The 13,787-nt window shown below is 42.2% G+C and overlaps 1 protein-coding gene and 1 non-coding gene across 3 annotated transcripts in view; both read right to left on the reverse strand.

Annotated features, from left to right (window-relative positions):
- Positions 1–13,515, reverse strand: part of LOC119353557 — a 21,122-nt gene extending 7,607 nt beyond the window's left edge. Inside the window, exons 1-12 of one of the 2 annotated variants that reach the window (XM_037620176.1) lie at positions 13,345–13,515; positions 13,177–13,238; positions 12,996–13,075; positions 12,747–12,890; positions 12,576–12,658; positions 12,269–12,320; positions 11,241–11,333; positions 9,629–9,697; positions 9,440–9,541; positions 9,240–9,308; positions 8,747–8,803; positions 7,528–7,968 (exon numbers count right to left, since the gene is read on the reverse strand). In XM_037620176.1, the coding sequence (XP_037476073.1) occupies positions 7,882–7,968; positions 8,747–8,803; positions 9,240–9,308; positions 9,440–9,541; positions 9,629–9,697; positions 11,241–11,333; positions 12,269–12,320; positions 12,576–12,658; positions 12,747–12,890; positions 12,996–13,075; positions 13,177–13,238; positions 13,345–13,421 (975 nt within the window). In that variant the 5' untranslated portion in view covers positions 13,422–13,515 and the 3' untranslated portion in view covers positions 7,528–7,881. Of the gene's footprint in view, positions 1–7,527; positions 7,969–8,746; positions 8,804–9,239; positions 9,309–9,439; positions 9,542–9,628; positions 9,698–11,240; positions 11,334–12,268; positions 12,321–12,575; positions 12,659–12,746; positions 12,891–12,995; positions 13,076–13,176; positions 13,239–13,344 lie in introns of those variants that run through there. The other variant, XM_037620177.1, reaches the window with a different exon arrangement.
- On the reverse strand, positions 399–472 carry TRNAM-CAU. Its single transcript has one exon. It is a non-coding gene; the product is annotated as a tRNA-Met (tRNA).
- Positions 13,516–13,787: the final 272 nt, after the last annotated feature.

A 13,787-nucleotide genomic window follows, 5' to 3' on the forward strand; every position in this document is an offset into this window, starting at 1 on the left:
TGTCTCAGTCCCAGTGTGGCTGATCATCCGAAAAGACCAGCTAAGCATCATTGGCTTGGTCAGCCTTTACCTGACCAACTACCTAATACTACGCAGGCTCATCAAACAGCGCTTTTGAGCTTTCTTCAGGATTTGGCCCGAACTGTTCGGCAGATTCCCACGCGTTACGCACCCGTTCGCCACTTTGTTCTCAACTATTCCGATTCCAGCAAACGGAAGCCGTTAGGTCAAAGCCGTAGCGCGCGCCCTGTAGTTTTGAAGCAGGGCGAGACAACTTTAGCTAGGAGCCTCTTTTCCTTCTGCCCAGCTCCCCGAAAACAACGTTCGACTTGCATGTGTTAAGCATATAGCTAGCGTTCCTTCTGAGCCAGGATCAAACTCAGATTTTGACTATGATTAGGCGGGGACAGGATTCGAACCTGCAGTCTTCAGGTCATGAGCCTGATGAGTTGACCAATTCCTCTACCCCGCTTCTTCCCCTGATCTTTCTTTCCCTCTTCCCATAAACATTGATTCTCTCTCCTAACCACTCTTAAATATGTGAAATACACGAAATCGATCCAAAACTACAAGCAAGGGAATCAACTCTTATTGCCGTAAAGGAAAAATAACCCCTTTCCTTTATATATATATACAAGGAACAAGTAGCCTTCGCCACCTATTCCTGAATTAAGGGAACGCGAGAAATCTTTCTCTATGTCAATTCAAAACAAAACAAACGGACGACTGAATCAAAAGTCTACTAGAGAGAAGATTGGCTCGAACGTCAACTACGGATTGCTCTATCCAACCAGCACATACCGTTTGCTATGATATTGTTTTGCTCATATTGTTTTATTGCCCGGGCATTGCTACGGAAGAGTGAAATGAAAAACTCTTCTTGAAGAAGAGGACTCTTCTGCTTGATCTTTTGATACGGTGAGGGAACAGGTTTATGCGTTCTTTGAGCAAATGGGGAAACAAACTGCTGATACAGAAATCTTTCACTTTTACTGCCGAAGGCACAAGAGAGACTATAGCTAGGAAGGATAAGCAAAGGAATCCAGATTCAATTGATTGTTTGAAGCCAAGGTCTCGAGCTAGTCCATCTTTCTATACGAATTTCTTTAAAGAATACTTCTCTTATGATATGATCTACTACGAGAGTGTCAAGCGGCGATGGAAGTTGAGTAACTGTCTTGGAAATAGGTAAGTCGGGCACATATTCTAGTTCCAATTCTAGGCTATCTATAGAAGAATGGAGTGTTCTAAATTCTACTATTTAATTGGTGCAGAGGTAAGCAAGTCAGTCTCGGGTGGGAAGTAAGCACTATCAACTCAGGCGGGTCTTCAGTCCAAAGAAAAAGAAAGCGGTGGTCTGTACTTGAAAATAGGACTCTACTTTTTGATTGAAATAGGACTGTACTAGCATCTGCAAAAGGCAAAGCATGACCTATCGTGTAGTACTTCGGGTGTCGATCCACAGGGAAAAAATGGGAGAACTGGTTGGTTTGCACAAGTTCAAATATCTTGGCCTAACCTAATTTGTAGAAACCTGCGGCCTAAATTAAAGACTAATTCTAAACTAAAGAAAATAGAAATCGCCTAAGGCGCGTGCGGCCAAGGTCTTCCATAGGAGCTCGAAGGAAGAGGTTCTGAATAACTATACAATTTATAAGATGCAGTGGATTAGCTAGACATTGAAAAGCTGCCACTCTGAGGGAATTTGTTTGCATAAGCTACAGGTGCTATAAAGCAATCATGTACTGAGTACAAAGCTATTCCATTATAGTGAGCAGTATCAAATACGTAACAAGCAATAGAAGCATCCTGGCAGGTGTATAGAACTAGCAAAGTGGTTTAGGAAAGGGCATATGAATAAGCAGTTTGGCAAGTGAGTAGTTTAGGTCCTTTAGACCAAAGAAAAGGCCGGGAGCATTTAGGTAGGCCTATCACTCAACCGGCGGCAACCGATCGACTTATACTAACCGCGTTGGCAGAGCTACTCAATGACTCATTAGATCCACGAATTTCCCCATCTGCGCAGGGCTTCTGCAAGGTTCTCGGCCCTTCTTCCGTGCATTAACTCAATGGCCGTCTATGGATTCTATGGTTCAGGTGGACGTGGTCAAGTGTTTCGATAGCATAGACCATCGGTTACTACTTGAACATTTGTCTAAGCTCTTAGGTACAGATAACGCTCCTCTCATTGACCTCATCAATTGCTTTCTCAAGACACCGAGACTTTCTAAGAAAGGGAATGACTACTCAAACAGTGAAGTCGACCTTCCACAAGGATCACCGATCTCGCCTGTTTTGATTCAATCATTCCTGCATCAACTCGACTTGCAATTCGATGCTATGGCCCAAGAGGAGAATGGGGATTCTACCAAGTACGTCTATTTCGCTCGCTACGCAGACAATATACTATTCGGCATTCCTATCGTAGGTGTTGGCGTCATGTCTAAAGTCTTCTTTCGAAGGCTGCAAGAAGTTCTTGACCGTATGTCCAGTAAGCTACGCTTGAAATTAACGTCTATTGTACTGCAACGATGGAGGGCTCCCGCAGTCGAGGAGGGCAAAGATAGGTTTGCAAACCAGATTATTGGCTGTTACTTGCTCTCTCATTCCTGGGAGTCCTTCAAGGGTATCAGATCTTGCTTGAAACAGGTTTTTCTTTCGCGCTTCCCCTAGCGCAGGCAGTAGTTTGATAGCGAGTTCACCTTCCTAGTAACATTTGCTCATTTCATTCATTCTCATTCAAATCTACTTCTAAGGCATGTGAAGTACCAGTTGTGGACAGATCCCTTGGCAGAGTATCAACTTGAGATTCTTCTTTCACCCTCCAGGAGTTCGGTTCTTTTCTTTCTATATTAGAATACGACGTAGAGGCTGAGCCTGCCGATTGATCAGACTAGCCAACTAAGGGGCCATTCACTTCTATAGAAAAATAGGTGTACTGCGCGAAAGCTTCTCTTTATGAAAACCCCTCTGAGTCGTCTATAGCCGCCAAATCCCTTTTGATTCTGTTGTCAGAGGTGCCTTTCAATTTCATTGACCTTGGTACTGCATTTCATAGATACCTTCGCTATTACAGTAACGCAATTCTCCACTGAACCCATTGACCTAGGTACCGAGTCTGTTATGCGTACGTCTTTTCGGACTCTTTATTTGTTTGTGGACAACAAAAATTCAAACATGAGAAAAGGGGATCATTCCATTTTGAACACACCCATCTATCTCATCTGACCTCTCCGAATTCCCGAGTAACGAACCATGGGCTATAGATGGTTGGGACATATCATCATCCGGAGGGAGTGGTCTTAATACCGATGTCTTTCTTTAACCTTTGGGAGGTCGAACCACTGAACCTATTTCTTTGACCTTGGGACCGATAGATAAGAAGGCAAGGCAGAAGAACCAATTGAATCGCGGAGAACAGGTAGCTCCGGCATGTGAACTTGTCGAACCATTCAACTATACTGTATATCGATTGGCCACATCAACGCATTTCACCTCGAAACTTGTACTTGGAATAGAGCCAGCCTTGAGATCCGCCACATCTTCCTTCAAGTCAGAGAGTTGAGATAGAACAGCTTCGCCTTTGACCGGTTTGCTGCTTTCCTTTATACACAAGCCCCTATTATTAAGGTATGGAGGTTTTTTCTGGAATGACCAAAGAACAAGAGAAGTTCAATGAGGTGCAAACGCAAGAATTAAAGCAACGAGGACAAGTGCTAGGATAGGATCCCGAAGGATGGCATGCCTATTCAGCAACGTGCAGAAAGGATGGCTTCACGCAAGAATCTTGATGAACCAGGTATGTCTTCCACTAACAGATATGCTATTTGCAATTCCATTGATTCTGCTAGTCTAGTAAAATCTGCTGTAGATAGTGGTCTAGTGTTGGGCAGTACACAGAAGGAAATTGACAGGTCTATAAATTCTATTAAAGCAAGAGAACTTGCTCAAGCATTGCTTTATGAAGCTGCTCAGAAAAAGAAGTTAGCTGCTCATGAGAAGGAGCAGTCTTCCAGTGTCGAGTTAAGCTCTGATTCAGAGAATGAGGATATTCAGATTGTTGAAGAGTTAGATAATCACAGTACTTGTATACCAGTTGGTGACAAGAACACTACGAGCAGAGCTAAGAGGAGGCATAACAAAAAATAGATACCGCCATGAAGACACTAATCTTGAATGTGAGGGGCCTGGCCAGGTAGAAGGGGGCAACCTTCTGAAGTGATAGAGTGGGTGGACATAGTTTGTGTGCAAGAAACTAAGAGAGAACAGTTCTCAGATAAAGAGTTAATGGCAATTGGTGGCAGAAAGCTTTTCAAGTGGTTTTGCAAGCCAGCCAGTGGCAGTAAAGGTGGAATGCTTATTGGAGTCAATCTGGATGTCATGGATGCAGACCTCGTTGGGGAGGGTCAATTTCTCCATGGTGTTTGAGTATAGAGGCTTTGTGATAATTGTGCTTGGGTGGATGTTTATGGTCTAACCAAATTTAAGAGCTATGTTTTTGTCAAAGCTCACTAACTTTGTGCAGAGTGTTGATCTACCTTTGCGGGACATGATCAGATTTGCTCATGAAACAATGGCAGAATACATATTAATAGGATGGAAGCTTTTAATGCTTTCATATCTGAAACTGAACTACAGGAACTGAGAAGGGTTGGTGACCTGGACTAACAAACAAGACAGGCCAGTGAGAGAAGTTTTGGATAGAGTTCTGGTTTCTTCAACTTCTGAGGATTTATTTCCTAAGTTTTACTATCCCTCTTGCAAGCTGGGTCAGATCATTGTCCTTTACTTCTAGAAAATGGGGAAGATAGGGGCTGCCACTAAGTTTCGTTTTGAACCATCCGCAAGAAGGGTTTAGAGATATGCTGTTATAGAAATGGCCTACAAGAACTGTTGCAAATGTTCCATTCCAGACTATTGGCAACAAGTGTCTCAGGGCTTCAGGAAGTTCTTGAGAGGGTGGAAGGCAAATGATGCTACTGACAATAGAAGAAGTAAATCCAATCCCTGCTTTAGCCTTGCTGCTTATTCACTGGCAATCCAACCATACCATTCTTGTCTATCAGGATCAGTCTTTCCCTCAAGTCACCTTAACATGCTTCTTTCTTTCCTTCACTATGCAGATACAAAACTAGGTTGCGGACGCATAAAGCCACTGATACTATTGGTCAGAAGTATGATTTGACAAAAACTACTACTTTAGCAGCTATGCGAAATGGAAGTTTCCTTCTTCTTGCTTGTTTGGCCGTCCGAAAGCAGATACAGATATCGGGGAGAAAGCAGCTCTCTGAGCGATGGATACCGATCGATCTCGGTTATTTTCATTGATCCTGGCCTATCTCCATAGCGCTCACCCAGAGGGAATTCACTCAGCTCTGGGCCGCATCCATCTGGTTGGCATGAGAAAGAAGGCAATTCCTTCCTTGGGTCAGATCTCCGTTCCGGGATGGAAGAAAGAAATGATGGTTTGGATGAGCAATTGGGAAACACACACGGGGTCATGGATGGCTACCTAATGTGAGATGCATGCATTTCGGATAGAATGTCACACTGGCTCTGGAGTGCCCGGGGCGATAGATATATGGATATATAGAAGGAAGGGAACATCGTCAGCGAGCTCTCTCTCCTAATCCACTTTCTTATTGCAAAGGCTCCAACAGAGCAAAGTTGTACAAAAAGAAGTATGCATATGGTCGGTCCCCTTCGAAAGGCAATGGAAAGCAAGGGTCCCGCTAGCATTGAGGAAGGAAGCGGTGAGACCAGTTCAGCCATAACCTTGAATGAATTTATATAAGCCAGGATCTTGTACCGGGTACGGAGACTCTCTAGTGATGCTCCCCTACCCCCCTCTGCCTAGGGTAATAAGCTGGAGTGATAAGCTTAAGCTAATAGCACATAGAGAGCTAATACCATATCCCGCCCGGCTCCGCCTTTAGCTGACCCAGCCCGGACTTCCCCTTCAAGCGTTCAAGAATAAGCATGGGAGTCGAATAGAGATGGCACTTGGAAACTACCGTTGGTATTTCAGGTTTCACACTATACAGAATGAAATCATCGATAGGGCTCGCCCCGAAGAGAGGATGCCGCGCTTAATCGAAAATTGTTTAGTTTAGGCATTTAGCTTAGCTTAAAATAGATATGTAACATGATGTACTTACACGTGCAACCACTCCGTCTTCTAGACCGGGGTCATAATTGAACCCACAACAAACCTCAGATGATGTGACTTCTCCACCCTCTAGGCAATTAAAAACTGGTCCCATTAGCTCGAATTTACTAATGTTAGAAAGGAAGACGAATGTGCCAAAACAAAGCATTTGTTTCAAGCGCTGTCGTGTCCTTGAGCTTCAAAGTCTCCAAAATCTTGATCGAGAAGAGTAAGCATTGCCTGGTGAGGAAGAGCGGAAGCATAGGTTTTTGGATCCTAGCGAAGGAGTTTCAAGCACGGATTACGCTTCTAAAGAGCACTATTTGGCTTGGCCCCTTCCTGCCAAAGATTTGAGATAACTAAAGCGACTCGCAGTCAAAACTGGTGGAGCCAACGCCAAAGAGGAAATGTGTAGATAGTAGGTGAGCGCCTAGCCCCTTAGTCTTTCGGATCGGAAGATTCATTGGTTTCATCCAAAGGCTTCTGTCTCGTTTTCCTCAAATTGTTGATCGAGGATCAAAGACATTGCTAAAGCAGACGCCTACCGAACGGGAGTTCTTGTACCTGCTAGAACGGCATCTGCTCGAACTTTTGTTTCTTAGAAAAGAAAATATGAACTCACAATGTGCAACAGAAATGTACCCACCGGTTGAGAAACAACCATAGTTGGATGATTGCTCGCGCTAGTAAGACAGCTTTGACTCTTCTTGATCGTGATCTGGTGATCGGTCACACCCTCTTTAGAGGTTCTAGGCCCTGCCTATTGAGTCATCTACCACAGAAACAGAGTCTCGTGATGATCCTGGTACAAAAGGTTCGTCTATAGGTACAAAGGGAGTAGTACTAGGCATGCAGCTTTAACTTTCCAGGGGAGTTGTTTCTGGATTTACCACGGCAGTTGCGTTGGATTTCACCAGGGATTTTACCAGGGATGACCAGGGAGGCAAATTACCAGGCATAATTTACAAATATCTTGTTCTATACACAATTACCATTGTTGTACGCAAGTTACCAGGCCTGTATATAGCAAAATTACCATAACTCATGTATATTAGTCATCATGTACATGAAAGCGCAGCTACCATTTTTGTTTTGTTGTACTGTGATTGATACTTCAAGATAAAAGAAGTTCACCAATAGTACATAGTTTTTTTTATCAAATTTCATTTGTACCTATAAGGTTTTTGTATCATAGTCCCCCATGCATGTCCCTGCATTGTTATGTACTCCCTCCGTTCCTAAATACAAGTCTTTAGAGGTTTGAATATGGACTACATACGGATCAATATAGACATATTTTATAGTGTAGATTCACTTATTTTGCTTCGTATGTAGTCATATTAGAATCTCTAAAATGACTTGTATTTAGGAACGGAGGGAGTAGAAAATACATTTACTAGCAAAAATTACCAATACTGTATGTTCTCTGAAGTTATTGGCAATGTTCTATCAAAATTACCACAATGGAGACAAATCTGGTAACAGTAAATAAAACCACCAAATGCAGTATGCCCAAGTTGCTTCGCTAACTAATGTGGGACAAGACTTGTATCTTCAGCTGACAATTCCCCGAGGAACAAAAGAAAAACCTGTCTACATAAGCATGTCTGTAGATCTTCGTTAGACAATCAGTTAGACAGGCAAAAAAGGGCGGCAGGGCAAAATATTTATTCAAACTGCTGTGCATAACAAAAGCCATCCTTCAGCTCATTCAGGAAGGAACCAAGAGATTATCACAATGTGATTCGCCCACACACGCGCCAGTATGCTCCAGGGTGGAAAAGGGATCTTTCAAACACCCATATGTCTTTCACCAGTACCTACACAATGATTTGCAGATGCCAAACATACATCAGGAGATTGTTTTGCCATGCAAGCCCAACTGTTCGACTGTCGTAGAGGTATTACTTAGTACTCCCAATAAAGGTATATTACAGATATCGGTAAAGCAGTGGGATGTAGGAAAAGGTAATGCCCCCCAATGTTCAAATACCTGGCTGTAAGCAGCTATTTAATATAAAGACATCGATTTACAGGTTATTATATCAAACTAGATACTTCAGGAAGCACACTTGCCTAATAAGGTCGCATAGCAATCACAATTGTGACGGACAACAAAATCATGGACTAGTTATTGACTGGTACTTGGCCAAATACAGTAATTTTCCAAATCATGAACTATTACTAGCTACTCCCTCCGTTCCATAATTCTTGTCGTGGTTTTAGTTCAAATTATGGAACGGAGGGAGTAGTGCATGGCTAAATACGGTAGTTTCCATTCAGCATCAATCTGTATTCTGGCTTCCAGCATGCTAACGATATGGAATGTTGATCCTGCTTTGACTCATGTGCACTTAATGTCAGCAAGCGGTCGGTGGACAACTAGTGGCCAGAAGATAAAGGTAATGATAGATGTACCACTAAAGCAATGTAAAGAGCATGTGCAGACATATTGTGGATAAAACTGGCAAATTGCACGAGGAACTATTAACGTTTCAAAAATAAAGTGCAAGCCATTTGAGGGCAAAGCCATATGCTTATGCTTTTAATATCACATATTTTACACCAAATTTCGAAATAATGTGACATTTAATTTACCTCCTTTGACTTGTCCCCTGACACAACCTCTCCTTTTGAATTATAGGCTTCAAACTTCTACAGGAAATATAATTGAAATGGTCAAGGGTGCTGCATACTAGTTCAACATGAAAGAAAATACTTGGTAACAATATGGTAGCTAGACTAGAATACAAGGTCTTAGTATCAACTACAACAGTCTGAACAAGTGAACATCATAGCAAGTGATGGAGTTTAGAGAAAGAAGACATAAATATCAAAACATACACGTCTGACATGTGTGTTCTCAAAAGAAGAGGTGAATATGTTCATTGTGAAGACATAGACTAGAACTTAAATACATGATGGACATACAAGATTGACCTAACCTTTGGAAAAAATAATAGGTATGGATAGAAAGCCAAAAAGATGAATTTGTTCAACATCCAGTCAGCAATTTAAAAGTAAGGAGGGAACAAAATATAGTTGAGTTGTACTGCATCACATAAAAAACTTGAACTTTACAGAATGAAACCTGCTTAGTGACGAACTCAAGCGTAAGCTGTATGAAAGCTTTGTCAAGGTCATTCTTATCAAGACCAATCTGCAAAATAAAAAGAGTTGACCAGTTACCAACTGGCTTGGTTCAATCGTGACAATACATCATACAGATGTAAATGTGTGAAAAAGATGACTTTTAGAGCTAACAGGATAGAAAAACAACAGATAGCTTACCATACGAGCCCTCAAAGTTTTTATGCTTACAGCAGGCTCCACCAATTCCAAGTGTACAGATTTCCACTTGGATTCTCTTCTCTTTATTTCATTTTTAACAATCTTCAGGAAAAGGAAGAGAGTAAAGAATGAACACCAAAGCCCCGCACAAGACATTATCTGACATCAATTCAGTAGGTGAAAGCTTACAGAATGCATCCTGTCCGTCAGAGCTTTCCGGAGAGATGATGTGTCTCCTTGTGCCATAAGCTTGTTAACCTGGATCCAAGAAAAGGGAACAATGTAGACAGGGTTATTCCATGAACTAATTCATGTCATGCAAATCCCGTCATGCCTAGAAATATCAGTAAGAACTTCAATTTGCATTAGGGCTTTTAAATAATACTCCCTCCATCCCTTTATGTAAGGTACTAAGACGTATTATTTTTGGCGAGCTGACCAAAGCATGGAAATATAGAGAATTCAGGACGAAATTGCCATTGGCTAATTCGGTGGTTAGCAGCAGGTAAATCAATTAGGTGGACTGGATCCAGCAATTTGATCGTGTGTGCAGAATTCCTGCTCCCCTTGCATGCCCATGCACACGGTAAAGATTAGACGCGCAGATTTTCTTCCTAACTAACGATTGGAAGGTTGGCTCGCATGATCTTCTTTCCCAAATAACGGCTAGAGATATGTTTTCTAACTGATTCTTACATGAGATTGGCTTGTACGTGATTTTTATTCTAGGTGAGGTTGGCCTGTATGGTGTGGTAGAAAGGTAAAAGCTGAATTCTGGGGAATTAGAAGAATTATACCTTACATTATTAAATTTTAGCAAAAAATAAATACACCTTATATAAAGGAACAGAGGGAGTATAGAAGGCTGGACACCATATTCTTTCAAAACCCAGAAGAAATAATCGTACATAACTGATTAAAGAAGAAATCTTAGGTGGAAATAGAAGGAAGAAATATTTTTATCTCAGTAAATCACGTCACTGGAAGGTAGTCCATGACAAACTAAGAATTAAACTGGGTGGACATGCAATCGATGTCCAACATCGTCTGAGATGGTTTGGGCATATTCAGCGCAGGCCTCCAGAAGCTCCAGTGCATAGCGGACGGCTAAAGCGTGCGGAGAATGTCAAGAGAGGGCGGGGTAGACTGAATTTGACATGGGAGGAGTCTGTTAAGAGAGAACTATGAGATGTTAAGTTTGTTGAGGAAATAAAGGAAAGAACTATGAGATGGTCATGAGGTCGTATAGCATGAGGACATTGGGCCTACATGTCGCTGCTGAATATTTGGAAGGAGGACTGTAGATTCGTGGATGCAGGATGTGAGGAAAGGAGGGGTGTGACACCACCAGGCACTCACCACTAACTCCCATTTAAAGTAAAGATAAATAGTACAGTGTATTTGAAGTGTTTGGCAACTAGCATTAGGAACAAAGACCCATAACCATAAAGCCTACAGATCAGTAATTTCGACAGTTGGTTCCCAAGCACAATTGTTCATACCAAATCTAGCATATATTGATATGGATCTATGTAGGTGAAATGGGATTGCAGACAGATGTTTATACAGAGCATTCAAATGCAACAATACTTGGTAGTCCCCTTAGAAATGATTTTCTCTGGTAAGGATTCTGCAGTGCGATTTTACTTATTAGATCACCAATATTTTGCTAGTAACAACTCTCATGATCTCATCTTCTCCTTATTAGATCACCAATCATGAAAACCTTAAACCCATGGCAATGCAACCTAACTCCTTAAAAATTTGTACAACTTAATTCCATGTAATGAATGTGTCATACCTCCTTGTATATATTAAACGCTTGATCGTAGAATTGTTTTTTGGTATATCCGGTTTTCTTCCTCAACCTTGACACAGCATATGCATTCTTCATCTGTCAAGTAAAAAACCCAACTACTCAACACATGATTCACGACAGACGGTAGCACAAAAGAAAAACTGCATTAATTAAGTCAAATATCTTAAGATCAACACAGGGAGCAAGCAAACACTAGAAAGAGATTATTGGTGAGGATCAAAAGTAGGAAACATATCCATCAGTAAAAGGCCAAACCGGTTTCCTCCTATGTAGTACTCCCTCCATTCCACAATGTAGTGCTTCCTCTATCCCCGTGCTTCAACTTTGACCGTAAATTTAACTACCAAGACCGATTGCGGCGGGAGCAAAAATTATATCAGTGAATTCGTATTCGAAAGAAGTTTTCAATTATATAATTTTTTCTCCCGCCGCAGTTGGTCTCGTTGGTTAAATTTATGGTCAAAGTTGGACCTCGGAAAGCGCGGGCGCACTATATTTTGGAATGGAGGGAGTATTACACATCATTATTGTAACATGGAAATTTTAAAATAGAAAAGAACACAGTAGCATGCACCTGTATCCAAGAGTATATCATGAGTGATGGTAACTATCTCATGTCTTTCTATTCTCATGTAAGAATTATTCTGACTGGTAATTAAACATGCAGTAGTGAACTTGGTTGTCTCAATGTTGGCGCATTGGTGTCAATGCAGTCAAAAACCAATGCGCTCCCAACAATGAGAAGTAACATCTTAGATTTCTAAACATGTAGGGTAACAGTACCGAAATTAGTCTCAAGATAACAAATAGTGAAATATTGTGCTCCCTCCGTCCCGAAATACTTGTCATCAAAATGAATAAAAGGGGATGTACCTAGACGTATTTTAGTTTTAGATACATCCCTTTTTATCCATTTTGATGACAAGTATTTTCGGACGGAGGGAGTAACAAGTTAAAAATGGAACTCGATTTCTCATTACAGCAGTTTCCCAAGACAAAAAAGTTAGTACCTCCAGAATAACATCCTCCTTTGTTCTAGTCCAGCCACTTCGTGTAAACAATCTAAGTCAAAGAAAAAATAGTTATGATGATGAAGATTTTATCATGCATTGGGCAGTTTGTTATGGGGCAGTCAATTAAACTGAGTTTGAACCTTAGGCATCAATTTTAAATGGTCAGTCCTGGACAACTAATAGATGGATCGGTTTTGCGAAGAAAAACCTCCTCACAGCAAGCAGAGAGGTCATTGACTACCATATACATAATGATCTATGAGAAATGAATTACAGAGAGTCAATATCTGCACTGGAATTTAACCTTTTCCAAAACGGGATAGGTTCCCGGACACAGTATGGCTCATAAACAAAACCAGGGCTCATCGTGAAAACTTTCAAACCAACCTGCACATACATATACAGAGGCACTACAGTTAACAGAATACTTGTCCAACTTTAAAAGAATCAAAATGGAAAATCAATGTGCTTGCACCTTTTTAGCACGGACAGAAACGCCTTTGGACACTGACGGTGGCGTCACCGGTGCTCCTGATGGCGTTGGCCCTGCCGGTGCCGGTGCCACAGCTCCTGAAGACATTTGTCTTGCATGATTTAGGTGAACTACAAGCTCCAGAACCTGCAGAAATGCAACCAACGCGAATTTGTAACCCAAATCAAGTATCAGGCCTTGTAGGAAAAGACGTTATGGATTCACCAAAAAAATGAACTTCAGTACAGAAACCTGCACAGCGTGGAGAGGCGACGGACCTCCAAACTTGCCAGCAATCAAGCCGCCGCCATTGTATGTTAAGCTTGAAAACCCTAAAGATTAAACGCACACAAAAAAAATCACTGAAATGAAGCCCGTGGAGGAGCTGGAAGATGGGGGAAACAAACAGCAGGCAGCCATATCAGTCGCTCACCTCTTGCAGATGTATTCGCGTGGATCAGAGCTAAAGAACGGGAAACGGCGGCATGGTGGTCTCTGCAACGGGAGCGAGAAGGAAGGGGGTAAGAATTATCGGATTCACATTGCGGAGAGCGAGATCTAGACCGGACGGGGAATGGAGGGGGAGGACGCGAGGGGTTACGTCAGCGGCGCTGCAGGCAGGTGGAGAGGCCGGTGGAGGCGGCGGACCAGCGACTGGCCGAGGCGGGCCAGAGACATCGGCGAAGTTTCTTCTCCGCGACGGCGCCGGCGCCGGCGACGGGGGTGGGAAGGTGCGAGGAGCGGGACGGAACTGGGCGGCGAGGGTTTAGGAAGGGGCGAGAGAATGAACTGACAGAACGGCGGAACCACTTGATATGATCAACTGATTTCGTCCCTCCATTGCCAAATCAACGGCTGGAATGCAAGTAGTAATTGTTTCCCTTGGTATACACTCGCATCTTCTTCTTTCCTGCAGGGGATTTTTCTTTATTGCTTAAATAAAAACCTCTTTAGTTCACCGGATTTAAAGTACTCTCGCATGAATTTCGAATCACCGGATTCCTTCACGGGTTTTTATTTTGTGGAAAAACTTTCGATCTACTA

This window comes from Triticum dicoccoides, chromosome 2A (genome assembly GCF_002162155.2).
Source record: "Triticum dicoccoides isolate Atlit2015 ecotype Zavitan chromosome 2A, WEW_v2.0, whole genome shotgun sequence".
Classification (NCBI taxonomy): domain Eukaryota; kingdom Viridiplantae; phylum Streptophyta; class Magnoliopsida; order Poales; family Poaceae; genus Triticum; species Triticum dicoccoides.